Genomic DNA, 22,519 nt, shown 5'->3' on the forward strand with positions numbered 1-22,519 from the left:
AGGACCCTATTTTACCCCCTTAGATTCATATTAAAACCTTCCATAATAGAATGATTCTGACACTGAATCAAAGACCAATGAAAAGACCTTACCGCTGGTGCGGGATCCAGGGTCCTACAACTAGACAAAATGAGTGATTTGTTGCCTAACGTATGGTGTGAAAACTTATACAGAAAGTTATCTGATCCCTAGCTTCTACTCGTACTAGCGTTGCATGAAGCACGCCCTCTGTAGATTACTTGAAGAGAGTCTGATTAAACCGTAACAGCGTCTCTTGTTGATAGATATTTTGGATGAATACATATAATTCCTGGGGACATTATCACACTTCATAGACGGACTTGGGAAATCGTTGATTGAGTTTGCCAGTAGTAACAGAGGATTTCTCCGAGAGGGTCCTGAGTAGTACTACAACGAAAGGAGGAAATGCCGCGTGGTAGGCCAAGGCGCACACGAGCGGCTACACAGCCTAATTAATTTAAAGTGGGACCTCAGCCCCGTAATCGAGCTCGCAAATTCCCGGGCGGCACGCCAGAGGGATCGGCACGTCAAGGTGGGAGCCAAGACGGGACAAGTGCCAATGAGACATCACGTCAGGAAGCAGCGGCGCCATAGCCCCTACAGTTAGGGTGCCTAGTCTAAACGCAGGCGACAACGGCGCTCCCCGCACCCGGTCGGGTGAACAAGTCAGGCTTCCAATGTACATGTAGTCCAGCGCTTGCACATGGGGCCTTGTGGGGTACCGGAACAATGAGAAGTACCCCACAAGGCCAGTTTTTACCTTGTGGGGTACCAAATTGATACCCCACAAGAATTTCACGAAACTGATATTTGGAAATAACTCAAAAAGGGAAAATTTTTAATGGGTAAAAATCCGTCGCAAGTTGAAGTGTTTTATATAGGCATAAGGGACATACAGTCGAAATTTCAACCCAGGAAGCTGAATTTGGTTTAAATTGGAGTGATTTGAAATTTTTTGCGTGTTGTGTGGAAGTTTTGTACACGAGAACAAAGGAAATACCCCACAAGTATAGGTGTGTAAGGATGGGTGAACCCATTGGTGCGTGATCAACGTAGCTTCACCTTGACGTACATGCAAATGTACATGTTGGTGCTCTTGATTGTATGACTACTTGCATGAAATTCCGCAATGATGTCATGGCCAATATACAGCGCAATTTGGATGGCCAAGATGTAATATTTCTTGTGTCTTCGAAAATGACATTACTTCTTATAAGTTCAATTGTTTTCGTTTCCGAAGCTGTCTTAAACATAAAGAGAAAAATGGATGGGCTCAATTCGACCACTTTTTCAATCATAACGGAATCGTCTGAGAGGATCAAACTGGAACAAGACTACGCTCTCACATAAGTCTTCCCTGTTTGTCCTCCCTAGTCATTGGTGGGGCTAATTTACAGTACAGTGAAGCTCAGCTGAATAAATAACATCCAAATCCACGAAGCATTTACCGCAAACGCAAGAGTTGAGAAATACTTTACTGACAACAGATACACATGGACGCTTGGCCGGGAGCCAGCAAGTGCCGCCAAGGATTCAAAACTGAGAAACCATGCAACCTTTTGCTTTTCGTAACATAAATGCCAACTTCACATCTTGTACAAAATGTTACCGAGGCCAGTGGTCGACCCATGCTCACGGCAGAATGGAAGGTGAAACAGCGTCTCGTAATGCACCGCCTCACAAAAGCTATCCATGCCGGTGTCAAGGTTGATCTGCTCTGTGCATTTGCTTGGTGAGGAGTTTACACAAATATTTTACTGTAAAAAGTGCATAAAAGACCCGATCTCATTTACTTCTGAGCTCAGTCTTAAATAGACGCACTGCATTCATAAAGACTGTTACCTACAATTTCAGTGACAAGTGATATACCCGTTCAGCGCTAGACCCCCATGAAAACGAAGAAAGCCACTGTGACATTAGACTGGGCTCGGTCCAGTAATGGTGCATAGCCTACGGTAATGGTGTCAGTACTGGTGCGCCCATACATTAATCCCATGAGGCACCGGTAAAAACTGTATCCACGTCCATTATGTAAAATAAAGTACATTGTATATGGTAAAAATAATGACATTCAGAATTAGCATATTTTTTTTGTTAATTTTAACTTAACTATTGGTTCATAATGCCAAATATACGCATCCAAATCTCTTGTCTAGAGCTAGGTCTAGGTCTTCGCTCCATTGGAAATGCGTGGAGACGCGCAGACAATAGACCTACAGTAACCGTAGCTCTGGAAGCCCGTTTCGGACACGGCCTTTACGGGCAGAACAGAGCAAATTAATTTGAACAGATAAATGAATGAAGTATGACACTCATCCTATATAGACAGCAAACTGGGAATTTTTTAAACCGTGTTAATTTAGTCTACAACACAATTTAAGCTGCCTTAAGAACTGTGAGAGAGAACCCATCGATAAGGCAGTTTGAAGGGCTCTGGGGAGTGTCTCCCATAAACGAGGGAGTACATGGATTGGATAGCGATGTAAGCAATTGTTTCTAGCTACAAGATGAGAAAATCTTAAATCATCAATATGCCGGGAGTTGATATGAATATGTTCTACCACGGAACTGCATGTAACGTTACGATACATAGCTTTAGCAACAAAAGACACCAGTATAGATAGTCCCGTCGGGACTGGAGAGAACACCAGTTCAACTGTTTAAGTCGATCAAGGTAGGGCATCTCCATTCTCCTCTGTCGGGGAAGAATTCTTGTCCCCCGTCTTTGGATCTGCTCAATATCAGCAATCAATTATTACCACTGGTAAGACACCACAATCTTTCATGAGCTCTGGGTGGGAACTGAAAATAAAATCGATATATAGACCGGACAACTTCAGAATATTTCAACTTTTCCCAGAAAACTGGAGGAACTCCTCCAGTCTTGGCCACGTGGACTTTGGTTGATACCGAACCCTTGATTCATAAAGTAGTCAGGATCATCGTGTCTGGTATCGAGACTATAGAGCCTGATTATGAAAGCTGACCCGACGGCGCGCTTCCGGAACCCTTAGATAAGAAAAATTACGTGCAGAAATTTTAGAATTTTTTTTCTTTCAGTTACTTCTTAAAACTCTACACTTAAAAAGGCCTTAGGTGAAAAATATTTGCTAGCATATCAACTTATGAAAACTGAAATATGACATGACCTTACAGAGAAATATCCTGCCAAAAATTGACTTATAACGTCTGAAAATCCAAAATACATGAAGAATAGTGGAATTCGGGGGTCTCGTACGCAGATGAAGAATTGCTTTTTATCTGTCCCGTTATTTTTCCGTCTTTTTCACGGACATTTTAAAATTCATTTCGTTAAAATACGAACTCGAAAAATAATTCCCTAAACAGAAATCCGTAAATTTACGGAATTCGTTTTACGGAAATTTTTATGCCTTCCGTCTTTTTAACGGAAACAATGCTTTTTTGACACTTCACTGGCTCTTTGTCTTTGGCATGTTGGCCCTCGGTTGCCTAGTCACTCACAGTGTTCCACGATGATCCTTAGCTGGTCCTGAAGCAGGGAAATTGCATAATATTTACATTTCGATCAGTGAATCTGAAAGCAGAATGTATGTACACCATATCTCTATCAGTCTGCCATCTATGTCTGTCTCTTCTCTGATACTAACATAGGCTGAGAGGGGATACTGAATGATACTGTAAGTGGGCAAAATGCACTGGCAACTTTCAACCACATCAAGAAAGGTTGTATGAAATAGGGTGTAACAAGGCCGTGCAATTACATAAACATAAGTCAAGGCTTCACGAAGTACGTACCTTCACAAAAATCTGACACTCTATGCAAAAGCACACCGTTAGCAGTAGTAAACTCGTCGTTGCAATTAGTCAGCCTAACACATGCACAGTAACTTTTTCAGTGAGAGAGTCAATGCTAATTTCGCGCTCGACCGGCCTAACCGTGGTTGTCCGGCTGTCTACGTGCATATGGCATATGCCAGGTGCATGATCGTCTGCTCAGTCGGTGCATAGCCTACGCTAATGGCATAAGTACAGGCGCGCTAGGGAGCAATGCATAAATACCCATCAGGAACCGGTAAAAAGTCTATCCACGTCCTTTGAAGTAAATAAGTATAGGCTATCATGAACAAAAATATAATATCCCACACTTCTCTTCATTACGGCTTCTATAAATAACAAGGAATGGTAAAATATTATGAAGGTTTTATATTGTAAACAAATGACATTCAGAATAAGCGTATTTGTAAAATTCCACTGATGTATTGTTTCACAACGCCAAACACTTCACGGATGAAACCTTAAAACAAGTTGCGTTCTGGAGACGTCTGCACCTCGTTCAACAAGTACTGGACTGCACATTTCATTTCAGGTGTGAAAGCTAGGGTCCTTTGGCCAATTACATGCTGAAAAAAATCTTTGACGACTACGGATGGGTAGAAATATTAAGGGAGCATAAGTAATTTTCCCCCAGAAATGAGCGTGATGTAAAGAAAAACACCTTGTCCCTCCATAATTGCGTCCTCAGTCCATTTACCGTAAAAACACTGATATTTAAGCCGGGTGGTGAAATACCACATTTTTCACAGACTAGTCCGTAAAATAACGAACATTCATCAAATGCCCCGTACAAATTACAAGCATTGACCGGAATACCCTTAAAATGAAGGGCATTGTTTTCTGAAACCCATAAAACAACGGGTAGGGAGCCTATTCCCCGTATTCCATTTGAAAACACGTCCTCTTCCCCGTGAATGGATTTTTTACGAATTCCGTTAAATTTTCTCGGTAAAACTACGGAAATATTTAACCTTTGCTGACAAGAACTGCGTCACGTCAACTCAAATGCATCTGGAACCCATCCACTGCAGGTAGGGGAATCTTTGCAACATTGTACAATCTCATTTCCATGCAAGCACGGGGAATGAAAACAATTGTGCATGAACAAAATGAACCTATTGTAAGCCCAGAATGAATCATGGAGTCATTGGTCCCTCTCTTATCCCTGATCCTACTTCAGTTTAATTTCTTGGTAATTAAGATCCTAATGAAGTTCCCGGTTGTGGTCATTTTCCAAGTACTGCCCCCACTCCCCAAGACTCCTAGGCCATCATCTTACAACCACAATTAAGCCTGACCACAGTTTCAGGAAGTTATACCGCCCAGCTTGCACCCCCCCTCTATATAATCACCCCCAAAATGTTTCATGGTCAGTCTCCACGGTCTCCACAGTCTGTCAACTAGTCTTCAACTCAGTCTTCCTCGCTAATGTCCAATGATATTAGTCAGTGTTTTCCTAATAAAACACTGTCGACCCAAGTCATCATTGTGACCGTGTCAGTTCTCAACTTAAACTTAACTGCTTGCAAGGCCACGCTTATAAACTCTTATGTGACAAAATTTAAGCGTTACACTAGGAACGATGCTGCCAGAAGCGAAAGGTTCTTCTTGAAATTCGTTTTTTACCTATCTCCAGGTGACTCTTCCTAAATGTTTAGTGAACGTCAACTTGTGTTTTTATTTTTTAAAAATTATGTTAAAAAAATAAACTGTCAAGTTTAGTTTACGTAAATTTACAACCTTCAAATAATAGTAAAATACTACATGAATTAAAGAGAACGTCAAACTCACTTTGAAACAAATTCAATCCGGTCAGATTTTTATGACTCTATGGGTTTTCTAGGTGAATCTGAAGTCTTCATCATACCAATTCAGAAGACAAATGTAATTTTTTTTGCTAATATACTCCTCACAATCGGGCTTAATTTTCATCCATTTCCGTTACAAATTCCACACTACAAGGCCACATTAAGGCTGCAGCGTAATTCATGACTGCATCATTTCAATGTGCCAGTTTAGTGTTTCAAAAACGAAAGGTCATTTGCAAGCCAGCTCCACCATGTTCAATGCAGGTACATCAACACATAGCTGCTCTGATATAACCGGTATTTTGCCGACATTGTCGTATATGCATGACCAGCGACACACTTCATTTTAAGCATGCAATATTGGGATACCAAACTGGCTTGTATCCCTCCTGGTTTGGGACACATTTGTCAGATTTTGGGATTGGTATAGTGCTGAAAATGCCAAATTAAATCGTACATGAGCACTTTAATATAATGCTTTTTGTTGTTAATTGGAATTTCTGGGAAATTCTTTTCAAAGTGGAAATTGGTTACAGGTACAAAGGGTCAATTGCACTACATCACTTTTGAATTTGGGACAAAATAAGAGCTAAGAAAAGACAGACGGAACTAATCTTGGCCTTAGTGAGGTTCAGGAAAGGGTTCTATAAGTGCACTTCACTTTACACCCTGAGAACAAACCCATATGAGACTAGTATGAACAATTCTTAAAATCTGTCTCTGCTACTTCTAGGACTAGGTAACTTTCTTATGTCTAGACGGTTGTCAGTAATTAAATGCTTCATTATTTGTCCTGCCAGGGCCCCCCTACTTTTCCGACGGGGGGCCAGCCCCCCTCCTTTTTGCAGGTCTTATAATTGGGTGCGGCTCAATGGATCGACCTAATAATAAACTGACAATAAACTATCCGGAAACAGGTGGTAACGTAGGTTACACACAAATGCGGAAAGGTTGTTTTTATCTTACGCAAACGTTTTTCACGCGAAGTTTTTACACAAGTTGTATGTTTCTCGACTTGTTACATTCTAACTTGTTCCCTTACCCTTTTTCCCAGTTCAAGTGCTGTGATTTTCACAATGGGAAAAATACGGCCAGAAATCCAAGCTGCTTATCGGGAGAGAAAACGATAAATTCTGGGAGAGAAGGCTTTCCTGTAAGCTGAAAGCAAATGTGTCAAGAATATACTACATCCCTGTGGAGAGGCTGTCGAAAAAAGAACATAAAGAGGGAAAACAGGCAGTAAACAAACGGGTCCGAAAACATCGATCACGTGTCAAAGAAACATTGGCAAAAATAAGGCAACAGCATGAGGAACAAAATCCCATCAATGATATAGCTGCAGACGATCTGTTGATGAAAGAGAATGAGAGCGCAGATGATTCTGCAGCACCAGACATTTCTTGGGCTAGGCCGAGTACACGTCGATCAACTCCTCGCGATCGGGTCGCACTCATTGTAAAACTGCCATTCAGAAAGCAACAGACAAGAAGGAAAAGAGTGAGCAAATGCTTGGATAGAGCCCTCAAGACCATAGAAACATTAACATGGAAAAAAAGCCGCAACTAGACAGAGCAAGAAAATACGCAAACGTAATGAACGGTTAATCAAGCAAAGGAACGCCTCCTCCCAACCAACGTGAACGCTTCAAATACACCCAGGACAAAAGCCAACTTGATACTGAAGAATGCTGGCATTCCAGAAAAACGGGCTACGAGAGATAAAAGAGACACTTGCTTTACTCAAACGCTGGTGCTTCAGAGAAAAACCAAGGAGCGACCATGTCGCACAAATTTCTTTGTGGTACAAAAGTTCCCAAGAAGTATCGGTTGTTGTCTGTGGTCCAGAAATCAACAGCTATGGGTCAACGAAACCTGGCGACAGGAAACTCTGCTTCTTCTCAGACAAAGACAAAGCGACTCTGGACTTCTCCTCACAATGAAGTTAAAGATTTCCAAGAAAGTGATGACAACTCAAGAATGATGCCTGGAAAGAAAGATGCAAGACAGGCATGGGTGACAAGAAACAAATACGACACCCCACTGTCTACATGGGCAATCTACACCTTAAGTACATCACAGAGAATCCAGAGAAATGGCATGTGTCACTATCAGCTCTTCATAGAGTCAAAAGAAACCTATGTCCTCACATCAAGTTGGTTCAGTCTGCATCCCGAAATACTTGCTTGTGTAAAAGACATCAGAACTTGTCGCTGAAACTCAAGGCACTAAAAAACTTGGGAAACGTATCAACAGATAACCAAGATCAGTTTATTAAGGACAGCCATGAGCAAGAAGCACATTGCTCAATCCAGACGATCAGATCAGCTTTGAGGAATGGGCTCGCATTACAGTAGACAATAGAAAAAAACCAACGCTCATATTTCACTCAGCAGACGTGATTTCTGTGCAAGGTGTATGAAGGACATCCAAGAATTTCGGTTGCATGTTCTTCTCGTGTCGCAGATCCAGTATCGTGCTATGTCAAAATGCAAAGAAGATTTCCCCCCTGACCACTGCATTGTGCACATGGATTTTTCAGAAAACTGCACGTGCGTTCCACTCGAAGAAGTACAAAGTGGTTACTGGGCAACAGACTCCGTCACCATTTACGACATTGTCGTTTACTGCAAGGATAAAGACAGTAGGCTAGTCCGCAAAAGCCTAGCTGCTGTCTCAGATGAGAGAGCCCAGAATACATCCACGATAATTGCAATAATTACAAATTTGCTGTCAAAGATGAAGGAAACTGTGCCAACTCTATCGAGAATCCATTACTGGACAGACAGTCTGAAAGCACAATACAGAAACAAGACAATGTTTTCGGTGGTGAGTGACCACAATAAGTTGTTCGCCGGTGTAGAAGCGCTGTGGGATTACTTCGAAGCACGGCACAGGAAAGGAGCCAGTGATGGCATCGGCGGTACCGTTAAGTGTCTGGCAGATTTAGCCGTTAAGAGAAAAGCTGCCGTGATGCAGGATGCTCATGACTTTTTCGCTTGGGCTTGCCAGGAGCGCCATGGAAAGGAAGGCAACAAAATAGAGTACTTTTTCATCACAAAGATGATTGCGTTGCCAGTGGACAGGTAGTCGCCAATAACCGGTCCAACGTGACATTTCAGGGCACCCTCACCTCGCACTCTTTAGTTGGAATTGATGGTCATTCACTGATGAAGAATGACTCTTGCTGCTGCAGCAAGTGCTACGTCTTAACAACGATCACGATAGAGATGCAATGAAACTCCAGAACCTTCCAGAACAAAACACTGCAGACACGCCCAACCACGCCCAAACTAAACCAGAACAACTGATTTAGACCGCGGAGCATATCTTCTATAATATACATATGACTGGGTAGCTGCGGTGTACAACGAGAAGTGGTACATTAGACAGGTAGTGGACTCTGATGATGAAGACTTTTCGTTAACTTTATGAAACATCAAAACGTTGGTTTCGATTAAATGACGAGGACAAGTCGGAGATTGAATCAAACTTTGGCCGCTATAATACAGAGAAAAACTAAAGAAAAACACTGACAAACTGAATTGAAACCTGCGTTGCCAGTTTCATATATACACAGATAAAATATGCTTTTGTCTGGCATTAAACTCCAAACTTGTAACGAAAAGTTGAAATTTCAAATTTTCCTTTTTCCATTTGCACTGATTTACTGGGAATGGCCCTTCTGTCCTTACAAGGCCAGCTAATGTACTTTCTGATTTCACAAAAAGTCATGCTGTGATTTCAAGGACACGTACCAAGTCCCACATCAAGTTCAAATAATCAGAAGCAGACTTATAAAGTGCACTATGCTGTGACAGTACAACCAAAAATCACTTGTTTTCTGCGAGCCAGCCCCGTTACCAGCTTCAGGCATTGATGGGGGCCACAGTATCAGCGGGGGGGGGGGGACACATCACAAGAACAAAATTTATTTTTGATGCTTATGCTTTTTAGTGATTAGGGGGCCAGCTTCCAGCGGGGGGGGGGGGCTCGGGTCCTCCCTCCCCAGTTGGCGACGGGCCCGGAGCCAGCTTAACTGGTATGGAGACTGCAGGGAATGAAATCAAGTCTTGTGTTTATTTACTGCATTTGTGTTCGAATATTTGTGATTCGAATTGATTATTGCAGCTAATATGCAACTTCTCCAATGTTTCAACTTGACTCGAATCACTGTGCTTGTTTGTGACTCAACTCGAGTCACCAAACTTAGTGAGTCGTTACAACTCTTAAGTCTGCCTCAATCCTTAGCTCACAGCAAGTGACTCAAGCTCTCAATATTCCCAATCGACAATCTCATAAAAAGTTCAAATGAAATTATATTTGGGCCTGAGTTTTCCGATTTTGTCTTTATGCACAATTAACACTTCAGCAGATACGTAAGGGTCCCTTTATAAATTATGTATTCTGTGGTTTTCATATCTATTTTTCAGTTGAAAGGGTTGGTCGGTCGAAATTCCTAAAAAAGATCCATGCTACTGCCATACAGATGACTGCATAAACCAAGGTACATTAACGTCATGCATGTGTGTACTTGTCAGTGTACTATATATTTTCAGTGCTTAGGGGCCTATTGCACAGGTCATCACACCCAGTCTTTTAAGGCAATTAAGTTCCTCTTCAGCACGGACGGTTGGAACTGAGAACTATGTTAAAAGGGTACCCTAATCGAGCTGTTTAAAAGAGTGTTTCGACTTTGAAAAATGCAGCATAAATTTACCGACAGAAAATGAAACACTGGGGTTGTCCACACATGATGCTAAAAAAAACAAACAAAAAACCCCAAAAAACAAAAACAAACAAACATACACCCCCAAACACCCCAACAAACAACTCAACAAACAAACAAAACAGCAATGTGAACTCCCTTCCTCCCCTCCCCGTACGCAATGTGTGTACTGTAAGGATAATCCCTTGGGCGGGGGTGCCAGTCTGCTACTCTCCCAGAATTATCTTGGAAACAATTGCCAATTGGATTACTAAAGGACGTAGTCAACCCCGCGGCAAGGCTCACGTCCCTCGTAAATTCTGCCAAGCCCTGGCTAATATCAAATCACTCTACATGTGGACGCCTCATCTATCGACGCATTGCCCTGTACAATATCAGTAAGGTAAGTAGTCATCTAGGACAGGGCTGGCCTGGGACCTTGCTGCAATTCGAGGAATTTGCCAGTCGTCCGGGGTCAAACCAAGGAGGAAGGGCACAAACAACCACGGTCTGCTTTCACCCTAAAATTTCAGTATAATCATAAACTTAAGAAGTTGAAATCCCCGGATAAGGCGTTTTTGAAAGGGATGCAAAGCCTATTTTTGACCCAGTCTAACTTTTTTCTTTCGTCTTTGTTCCAACTAGTATCTGAATGTTAAGTTTCCCCTCAGAATGTCCTCCTAGCTGTGATATTTTTAGTTTGGCACAGAAAAATGCTCAGTCAAAAAATCCCAAAGTAAAATCCAAATTTCTGCTAGAAAAATCTGAGTTTTTGAAAAACAGTTGACGCAAGTTCTAAACACGTGAAAATCTACGAGCAGAAAATGACAATGTGATGCTTACAGTTGGTCTTCCATTGTCACACTCCATTTTTTCATTGCCTTCCAGTAACACCCTCTCAATACTTCCCCGTACCTGAATTAACAAATCTACTTTTTCAAGTTGTCTTTTTCCTCTCCCTAACCATGTACTCATAATTTATTCATCCAATGAAAAGATACCTAAACAATTTTCCTGTTCCTCGAGCTACATGAAAGATAAATACAAACTTTCTTCAAATAAACAACATTTAATAAATATCTCCCTCATCGTAATAGTTACTTCCTTTAATTTCCTTTCAAAAATCGTCCTCAGCATACTGGTTGGTCTTCTGAGGCTTCTCTGTTTTTTTCACTTTAAATTAGTATCGCAAAATATTGTGTGAAGGTTAGGTCCCCTCTTTCCCCCTAAAAAATGCCCTGTTGTAGCCGTGGTGATCTGTTTTGTTTTGATTTAGACACAAAACGATTACTCTGTCAAAAAATCCCAATTGACCTTAATTTAACACATTAGGCTAAAACGGGACCACTCTCCCTTTTTAACCACATCTTGTACCCTATTATGCTGGGATGGACAGTCTTAATTAATCATTCGTCTTTTCCACATTGGAATGATATCCTTTAGGCTTTAATTGTTCAAACCGCTTGCATTCCGTGTTAACAATTTTTGGCGTATTTTATAACTACAAGGTACGACTTAGCCGCTCTCAAATAATCAAGTTCATGAAAATCATGCGTGTGAAGTCATACAAAGTAAGTAAAGTGTTTTTCAGTTGTTCTTTGCTAATTTCTTGTAATTAAATCCTCCATGTAAATCAGGTTGATGGTTCATTCAATCCAAGTTTTCTGTATGTATCATGATTACCCTTGCCTTTCTCGACAGGTACTACTAGTTTGGTTTCGAGCTGGGGGAGCCTTCTTATTTCTGCATCATGGCACAAGTTTGGAGTGTGTCACAGCAAATAAATTCCCAAAGAAAGCAGTGATAAATCCCCATACTTCACAAATATTTATATTTACATCTCTCACAGGTGTTCAGGCTGCACAGAAAGACGATTTTTGACATGTTGTCTTTCATTTTCCTTTCAATTTTTAGTGGGTTGACCCACCGATGAATTTGTGAGAAATTTTCACCCAAAGCAAATCGCCCCTAAAATGAAGGAGATTTCACTGCCGGGAAAGTAGCCATTATGAAAATGCATCCCTCTGCAAAACGGCTAAATAGTGCCACTTTCGGACCCGTGCATCCGAATTGCTCAGAATCGGAAGCCCTGAGTCTGAGCCAGATGTTCACTGCCATAATTTCGTCAATTCCCAGATTCCATGGCTCTAAGGACTCTCTGCCCCACCGATATTGTATTTAAATTGCCACGGCCCTGGATTGTCGTGCAATTAATTGGTGATTGACTTCTGCGCAAAACTTCTTGCACAAGTCCTTCTGTGTCCATACGCAGAAAGTTATACGCAGAAAAAGAAATTCCAGCAGATAATTTAATCTTTTGCTTTTCTGCACTGATCCGGAACGATTTCCGAAGGTTAGAAAATACTTTTATTCGGGTTTATAGAGTTGAACTTGAACGAGATGCACTAGCTTTGAGGTGGAGGAAACGCGTAACGACTCGGATGAAGTCTATCTTGGGAGGAGCCAAGAGGACGCGTAGACCGCAGTATACAAGACCACGTGGAGCTGTCGCCTGGAAGTTCGTTGCTTTCAGTCACATGCAATCAAGCACAGTGGAAGTTCTTGGCCCGAGTTCAACCAGGCATCGAAGCGAGCTATCTCTGTACCATAACTTTGGAAGTAAAGCGCACTGTGTTATGAACATGAACGCGTGTAAACGTGTAACAGAAATTACAAGGACACGTGTATTTATACATGTGCACCTCTTTCCCTATCTGTATACATCGATATGATCGACCAAGCATAGAGCAATGCAGCGGCTCATCAAAGCACGGAGAACTAAACATGTTAAAAACATTCCTCCGTGGCAAAAAAAACAGTTCACCACCATCTGCGACCATATGGACTGCGAACTGAACAATTTGGGCCAAACTCAGCTCGTTGGTTAGATTACCTTCAGGTAAGAAAAACTTTTTATCTTATAATATTCCGTGTTCTCATCGCTTGAGTAGCGTGTAACCTTTCACTCAGAAAGGAATAAGAAAGAACCAAAATGTCCATTTTGTAATCCAGATTTGTTCCTCAAACATGTCAACTTCGGTCTGGTTTGTGCCACGGTTTGTCATTTCACCACTGGTCACGTCACCAGCTGTGCCATGGATCATAAATGAACCCATGAAACTGGAGAAATTTAAAATGTTACACGTTACGAGGAAATGTTTTTTCAAAGGTCAGAAAAGGACAAGACAGTGCCTCAGCACGCACTTCTGAAACACTTGAACAATTTAAGATTTGTCACAAAGCGTGTAGGCATAGTGGAAAAAAGAACCTGTATGCGTTTTATTGAAAGGGGTAGCTGATTTATAGCTTTTTAAGACGACGTTTCTTTCAAAGAGAAAGCATGGATTTTACTGTCTCTTCTGAACTTGTGTCAGAAGAAAATGACATTTCTTATCGATTGAACAGGTTTTAAGACTGCATTAACAACGAAATAAATTTTGAAATTGTCAAATAGAGATTGCAAATTAATCAAAACTAAAAAGTAATAAAATACTTTAAAGATGTTGGAAACAGAGGAAGCAGGCGGGAACAAGAAACAGCTTTTTTCTCAACTTAGCCTTGTATTGGATGTCAAAAATGATACAAATGGGAATGTTGGAAATAATAAACACAGAGCTTGTTACAGTGGTTAAGGACATTTACTCTAGGCATGCAGCTAAAGCTTCACACCTTAGTATCCAGCCACATGCATGGTGGGGAGATAAAACAAGTGGTTATACCAGATATTATTACAGTGTTTCCTTTTTAACCCTCCGAATAACTACCATATTGCGTATACGCGCAAGTGGGAGCGTGACTCACTCTTGGTCACAATGTTAATTACGTAATTAGGCACCAAACATAGTATTTTTTTCTGTTTCTGTGACTTCCTTTCTTCAATATTTAGTCAAATAGATACAATTCAAAAGGGTACCCCACCCCCCCAAAAAATCTCACTGCTGTGGACCTGGCCATCTGGGGCCATCCAAAGACCACAATAACAAACCTGGCTTGACTCATTCCCAATGGTCATTTATCTTCCCAGACACTAATCAATTATATCCTCCCAGATAATCCTAGACGGGTAATAAACCTTGCTCCAGACTGTGTGGAGAGCCAAAAAGCAATCAATCCTGGGCTCTGGCAGTAATCCAGGGCAGTGAAATCACTCCCCAGTGGCCTGCTACAGTGTCACAAGGGGGAGGGGCACTTTTGTACACAAACATATGGGAGTGCTGGGGAGTGGGTATCTTCATGCCAAGTTTGTGGCAATACCACACTGACCTGGTGAGTGAAACCCCCTGTAAAAGGAGTGTCTGGGCCCAACTTACAAAGTCATGAAGTGTGGGCCAGCTGCTGTGTTTGATTTTGTCATGTGATACAAATCACGTGATTATGGCTCAAAGTGAGGCACGCTTGCTGGTTGCAGGGTGGCTGTCATATTTTTGGGTGCAGGAGCGAGGAGGGCCAGTCAGACTAAAAAGAAAAACCTTTGCAGAAAATTGTACAAAGGCTCAACGAGTATCAAATCATTACATGTTAAAAAAGTTTCAACTCATCTTTGTCAGCTTCTGGTTAAGTTACACCACCGTGATGAAACCCAAATTTTAATCCATTTAAATCACAGGATCCACTGAGATCTACTCATAATTTTTACAGTGGAACTTAAAATGCACAAATGTTTCACCTTGGATTTTTCATCCAAGGCAAGGTCTGTTTTAGAAACTCCAGCATTGTTGGCTTGCATGTTATGGAGCCCTGAACTTCGTTAATTTTTCACTGTTTTCATTGGGGGCTTGAATGAGTGTAGAGGTGGTTGTAATTGAGCTAATCCTTTGTTTATGGGCTTAACTGCAAGATCCAATTCACTTTGTAAGCAATCTACACTTCGGCATTGCCTATTATAGGGTTTTATACATTTTGCACTGATGATAGTTGCCTTGACAAATTTACTGATGTGTCCTGTCTCCTCCTTCATGAAGTGATGAGACACATATCCATTAGGTTAGCTATGCATGAAGTTACTACAGTGTCCTTTTACTTTGTTTACTTGTTATATTGTTTAGAACATGCGCAGATAAATGATGAAGAGAGCAAACCATCTTGTTGCAGTCCCTTCAACCTCCACCATGCAGTGCCAGGGTCTGTCTGTGTGGAAAGCAAGGTTTGTTTAAAGTGCAGCTGCAATTCTTTTTTAATGCTTCTGCAACAGATCATCATAGGCATACTCAATTTTTAAAAGTAAATCTTTTACCTCAGTAGCCAAATGATTACCTTCTATCGGGATGTGTAAGGCCTTCCCACTGCGTGTTAGTGCTGACTTGGCATTCCTGTGTGTTGTTTTTGCTTCCTTGGCTTCTTGCACTGCCTGTTCCATGATGCATACACTTCATCAGGTCCTGTGGTTAGCGTCGAGGAAATCGAATGGTGTAGATCTTTAGAATTGCAGCAGCTTGGACTCAGAGAAGTGTTGCATATCATATATGGCTTGTTCAGCCGTATTTGTTCGATCTGAAAGGTCCCGATATCACAAACAACTTAATGAACTATTCAGTGCGTGCAAAATAACTACATTTCCAAACAGAGTTTAAAGGCAGCAAATTATATTTAGCAAAATCGTATACGTACATATACATTGCCTCTTTTCTCAATGGCTTGTAAAACTAACATGCTCTGGTGAATATATCAGTACTTCAAATGTGATTAATTCTTGACAAAATTCTCAGTCTCTGCATGGAAATTATGCCAAGCTTCGAAAAAAAACAGGATTTAGTATCTTCATTAAACAACTAATGCTAAGGGATTAAAAAAAATCTACTTAAACTTTCAATCCTCTGTGAGTTTGTTTCAAGGTGCATTACAAGCACTACAAACAATAACTAACATTCAGCATCTTGCAACTTGAAATTTCTTCTTTAAGTTCTCAAGAAATTTCCTCAATCAAGTCTTAAATGCAAACTTACTTCTTTGGCAAAACTCCTCTAACTGTCTCTATAATGTGGGCCCGGTGAAATCTGTCTGTTTAAGCTGTAAAAACTCATAACATTTTGGACAAAACTTTCTGATAGAAAAACATAAACAAGTACATGTATGTCTGACAAGCATGGTGTAACTGTTTTTCTTAGAAACTACAGAGGGCGCTCTTCAAGTTCTGATCTAGATCACTGAAACACCATACATGTATGTATAATCCCCAGTTCGGTCTAATCCGTGAGCACCTTCAAAGGGCACATTCCTCAAATAGTTAAGTCTTTCTATCGTTTTGAAAAAAATGGTAATGTATCTGGTTAGGAAATTGGGAACATGTGCTCTAAAGGCGATAAGGACAAATTAATGAGCCAATCTTTTCCAATTGGTTATATTATACTTGGGGCATACTATGGGCTAATAATAAAATAGGGTAATCACTCGTATGCACATATTATAAATGGGAAAGTGAGGGCGCCCTATGGCGGGGTGGGTGGATGCCTCAGGTCTGGGGGGATGACTATGATTGCATGCAGGTCCCAGTTTATTGCATGTACATGTATGAGCCCAGGAAAGGACAGGGGAGTCCATTTCTACATTTTAAATTTTCGGACAAATATGACTTATGAAAATAATACGCACACATGTTTAAAGCAGATGCTTAAATGTTACACCATTAAGCAAAGGATGAGAACCCTGAGAAAAACATGCAAGGATGACTGCATCAAGCACCCGAAGATGGAACTGCGAACACACAGGCCAGCCCTGCACACTGACTGACCAATACACACACTCTCACACACTACAAACACCCAATTCCATTATCCCTGAAATGCACGATAACGACACCAATCCACATGACCCTCAGAATCATGACAGTGATTATAGGGTATACAGTTGTGTAATTAAACTTGTTTAACTTGCGGAAAATAAATTGCCCAAATAAAATATAATTCAGTATGCATTAATTCATGAAAATCATCCACTAATCAAGCCCTTCATAGATCACTAGTTCTACAACACAAAATCACTCTAAAGAACTTGTACTGCTCATCATGCACACACACTGCACATGACCACGCTTTGTGTGCCATCAGTGTAATCATGGGTTGCATACCCTTGTGCATTTCGTTGCAATGCTACCTAAATCTCACAACAAAAATCTCTTCCAAACTGCTTTGTACTTTCCAAAAATATCATCTTAATAATCTATGTTAATTGCCTGACACAATAAAGGGCACATGAGAGATGATCATCTGAGTATTCAGTAAAATTATTGTCTTGAAAAGTGGACAAAGAAAAACAGCACATTTACCTGTAAAGATATATGGCAAGCATTGCCTTGCATGCCTAGCAACCGCATGGGCTGAGAGCTTTGAACAGGTAACATGTAGTTCGTGCAAAGTACAAAATTAACCAAATACAAACTAAGCAACACTATGACTACAATTACTTTATAAAGAAATATCCCTAATCACAATAAACGTAATGGTTCATTAAAATTAAATCTACTGTTCCCTTTTCCTTACTAAGAAATTAACTGAGCTGCCTGCACAAGACAAACAATACTTTTGCCGCCTTAATTAAGATCAGTGTAGTCTCTTTTCAAATCAAAGAGTGGATAGTCTCCACTCACGTCTTATTGACTAACTATAGTAGTGGAAGTAAAGTGAAAGGGCTCCCATTTCTCTAAAAAGTGTTTCAATCTTTTTTATTTTAATTCTGCTTTACATTTGCAACTGTAAAACAGTTCGAAGTGGAGCCAGAAATGCCCAGATTTTCCCAAAAGAGTGGCATTTGTGGCATAGATGGTGTGGTCTTACAGTTGAGGCCGGTCCATGTCACAATGTGAGCAAAGGATCACTAGCGATCGTTGCAGAGCGGGACAGTGCAGTGGTTAACTACTTCCCTTATCGATTATGATTGCCTGGGAATAGGATAGTGCAGCGGTTTACTATTCCCTCCTTATTTATGGTCTGCCTCCATGGTAGCAAAGTAGTTGCCCATAGTGTGGGCAGTGTGGTCTCATTGTCAAAGCTAGTACACACTTTCCCGGTTTGCCAGGCAGACGTGGGCGGGATCACCACCCACAGTCAAGAGGCATGTTTGAGGAATTTGCCTAGACCCCAAGTGTCTCAACAACAGCCTCAAGCATTGCCCACAAAGATTCCAACTTTGGAAGAGCTTAAAACCAGCATTCACCAAAGCTAGATTCTTCTCCACATTAGACGCCAAGGCAGGCTACTGGTCCATCCACCTTGATTAGGAATCACAGGCACTTACAATGCTCCGAACGCTGTTCGGGTGATTCAGGAGGCTCCCTTTTGGGCTGTCAGGGAGCCAGGACATATTCCAACAGGCCATGGATCACATTGTCAACCAGATACCAGGCTGTGTGAGCATTGCTGATGACATTGCGGTATTTGGGCAGACAGAAGCTGAGCATGATGCAAACCTACTCCGCCTCATGCAGACCGCCGAGTGTGAGAGCTTAGTCTTCAACAGTTCAAAATGCAAGATCATGAGAACAAGATCTTTGGTTCACTATACTCTGCCTCGGGCATCTACCTGGATCCTAAGTGAGTCAAGGACATCCATGCCCTTCCATCCCCACAGGATTAGAAGGACCTGCAGACATTTCTTGGGTTGATGAACTATGTTTCCGCATACATACCACACTTCACAACCAAGGTAGCACCTCTGAGGGATCTACTTTGTAAGGACGTTCCGCACTTGTCGCAGGAAGATCACCTAGCAGCATTCGTCTCCTTCAAAAACGCAATCACCAGTGACTCTTGCTTGCATTACTACAACCCTGAAAAACCAACCACTTTGGAAGTTGATGTGTTGTCTCCTGCATGTCTCCTACAGGAGGACCGCCCAGTTGCTTTTGCCTCAAAGAGTCTCTATCTCACATGCCCAATTCTGCTTATCCAACATCAAACAAGAAACCTTAGCTGTAGTATTCGGTATCACCCACTTTCTTTCCTACCTGTCCGGCACAGATTTCAACATCCACATGGATCGCAAGCCACTGGTGACAATTTGCAACAGACCCCTGACTAGTGCCCCACCACTTCTCCAAAGACTCCTCATCAAGATTCAGGGTTGCAACTTGACCATCACCTACAAACAGGGATTGTCCATGGTACTTGCCAATGCTCTTAGTTACTTGCCCAACCCGTGAAGGGAGACAGCATTCCCCATGACCTTCATGTAAACGGCATTTATCTCAGTGACCATTCAGTCACTGACGACATATATCTGGTCCACTTTGGTTGTGGCAAATGTGAAGCACTCCAGCGTCAAACCACACGCGACCCTGTGATGAAGACACTACAACAAATCAGCAACACAGAATGGCCAGACTCGATCAAGGAACTACCTGCCCAACTGTGGTCATATTGGCCATACTGAGATGAACTCGCAGTCTCCAATGGAGTCGCTGTCAAAGGTAGACAGGCACTCGTGCCAGGGAATATGCGAGTCAATATCCCAGCCAGCAACTGCACCTTGGACACCTACATGTAGGCATAAAAAAGATAAGATGCTCTTGCAGAACTCGGTGTACTGGCCAAATTCAACGAGGACATGGCCAAACTAGTCGAGGGATGCCAAGTTTCCAAGAAAGCCTAATCAAGCCACACAAAGAACCACTTGACCTGCATGAAGTCTTGACAATGGACCAAACTTGGGACAGACTTATATGAGCTGGAGGGAGAACACTTCCTTGTTATTATTGACTACCACTTCATATTCCCGATCGTGTTCCACCTGATTAGCACAATTCGTGCATCGGTCACCCAGCATACTGCCTCAACCTTTGGACTACTGGAAACACCAGCAGAAATCGTGTCAGACAATGGCCCACAGGGAGAGCTTACCAGGAGATGTGCAACAACTGGTCTGTCAAGCACACAACGTCAGCACGGTTCCAAAGGTCTAGCAGAACGAACAGTCAAGTCAAGTCAATGATGACAAATTGCCGTAAAACTGGCCAAGATATCCACCGTGCCCTTCTCAACCTGAGAGCCACACCCATTGACACTTGTTTGCCAGCACCAGCTGAAATCATGTTTGGCTGTCCAATTTGTACAACACTGCCCAGTAACAACACACAACAGCCATCCTCCAAAACCTTCCTATATCTACAGGACGAAACATACAACATGAAGCAACAACATGACAAACATGCAGGACCAATACTCCCACTGCTGTTCACTGGAAAGAGGGTGAGGATCCTCAACCAAGCTGACAATACCTGGATCCCAGGAGAGGTCACAAAAGCCTAGAAGGAACCAAGGTCCTATAAGATTTCTACACGTAATGGTACCATACTCTGCTGCAATCAAGCACATCTGCGTGAAATGCTCAGCCAGTAGCGCGTTCCTGCCTAACCTGCTACAAACGCAAGTCCAGCGAAGTGCATTCAGTTCGATAAGCCACAGAAGTGTGTTCGTTTTGCTGACATGTTGGTTCAGGAAGGCAACTACCAGACTGCCCTGCAGGGCGAGTGCAAAAAATGAGAGCCGCATCCTTCTCCTAACTCGGAGCCCAATGTAGCTTGTGATAGGCAAGTCCAAGACAACCCCACACCAACACCTGCTGAACCAGATTGTTCGCTATACTGCATTTTGTGGCACTTCTCAATCTAGTGCTACTCCCTAATAAACTATTTTTGATTGTCACAAAGCTTGTGGTAAGACTGCTTCCTTTTCTAGCACCTTTTCACAGCCTTTCGTTATCATTGTGTATGTGTAGGTGCGTATTGTCTCAATTTTTATTGTAATAAAGCCTATGATTATACTGTTCCTTTTCCTGCCACCTTTCATGGCATTTTGTAATGGCTGTGCATGTGTAGGTGTGCAGCAAAAGACTAGGTTGACAAATACTTCTCACCTCAGTGCAACATTGAATACAAGAGGTTCGCATTCAGAGAAGCAAAGCAGTCTTCTACAAAGACAGTTGGTGATTTCAACACTCGCCTGCAACAACTGGCACAGAAATGCGAGTTCCATGACCGAGACTCTTAGGGAGCTCGGCGGATAGACTGATGCGTGAAAGCCTTTCAAAGGCTGAGCCAAGCTTCAGCCAAGCCTAGGCCAATGGACCTTCATAATCCCCAGCTGATAACAATAGACTGAGCTCCTATGAATAGACCTCAATAACGCTCTCTTCCCCAGCTCAGACTTGACTGGACGATCAGCCCTCTTTTGTGTTCTTCCCAGCTGAGTGCATTCCCGCATAAGAAAAGAAGCCCGAGCAGCCTTGTCGGGCCTCTTTGATTTTCGTGATTGACATATGGGGATTATAGGGTTGGTTTTGGCTGGACAAGCTGGTTTCCACTAGGCAAAAAGGCCGGGCTTCTGGACGGCGGCGCCGCTCAATTATTGTTGAGTGTTGTTATTCTTTCTGTTTCGAGTCTAATTCAGCAATTTGCGTGGTTCGGGGAAGATTATTTTTGTCATGTTTTTATCAAGTATAACTTTTATATCAAATTGGCTCTCCAGCGAGGTGCATGTTTGTGGTATTACTATCTTCGTAAAAATTATTAAAAACCAATTTCAATTTTTCCTCTGACACTCAAAGCAACAGAACAACAAAACAACAAGAACAAACTCCAAACAAAACAAATAACAATTTCGGTATTGTTGTGCCCTTTGGATGTTTTTCTTTTTTGTAGAAGTCTTGGCCCCTAGACGAAATAAATGTATCAGGCCACTCTTATTACGAAATCGGCAACAAATCTGTGGTTCCAGCGAAAACGAGCACATATCTGTGGGGAATAAAATCTGTTACAGCCAAATCGCTACCACGAACTTCCTGTTTCAACAAAAGGTTTTCGTGACTCCGTTGCCTGAAAAATCATTGTTGAGGATCTATTCATAACGAGCGTTTGCGAATCGCGGTGGTGAAAATATGTGCGCAGTACACCTCACTGGTTTCCGTAGGGCCAAACTGTTGCCATAGAAGGCATGATGGAAATGCGGAAACCAGTCAATGTACCGTTCCTGCCAGAAAGGGTCGTACGTCAGCTCTTAGCTCTATAGTTGGAGGTCGAAAAAAACACTGCCGTCACAAATTTTTCTGCAGGTTCATTCACAAAAATTGATCTCATGTCTAATGTTTGTGTTTTCTGTGTTGATGGGTTTGAGGTTGTACTGCTTGTACTCGAAACGAGCGTGTTTCCACAAAATTTCCATCCACAGCAGGAGGCTTATCGC

The 22,519-nt window shown here is 41.9% G+C and overlaps 1 protein-coding gene and 1 long non-coding RNA gene across 2 annotated transcripts; one reads left to right on the top strand and one right to left on the bottom strand.

Annotated features, from left to right (window-relative positions):
• Window positions 1-6,721: 6,721 nt before the first annotated feature.
• Window positions 6,722-8,731, top strand: LOC147797141 (uncharacterized). The gene is given in 4 exon segments (XM_087144316.1): window positions 6,722-6,767; window positions 7,255-7,445; window positions 7,621-7,999; window positions 8,001-8,731. Coding segments are annotated over 4 exon segments (1,347 nt in total).
• Window positions 8,732-13,480: 4,749 nt separating this feature from the next.
• Window positions 13,481-16,708, bottom strand: LOC110980187 (uncharacterized). Its single transcript, XR_002598286.2, has 3 exons — window positions 16,292-16,708; window positions 15,603-15,727; window positions 13,481-15,476 (listed from the first exon to the last, which is right to left on the bottom strand). It is a non-coding gene; the product is annotated as an uncharacterized LOC110980187 (long non-coding RNA).
• Between the last annotated feature and the right edge of the window lie 5,811 nt (window positions 16,709-22,519).

This window comes from Acanthaster planci, linkage group LG12 (assembly GCF_054643075.1).
Source record: "Acanthaster planci isolate LZ-2023a linkage group LG12, COTS_SCS, whole genome shotgun sequence".
In the NCBI taxonomy this organism is placed as follows: domain Eukaryota; kingdom Metazoa; phylum Echinodermata; class Asteroidea; order Valvatida; family Acanthasteridae; genus Acanthaster; species Acanthaster planci.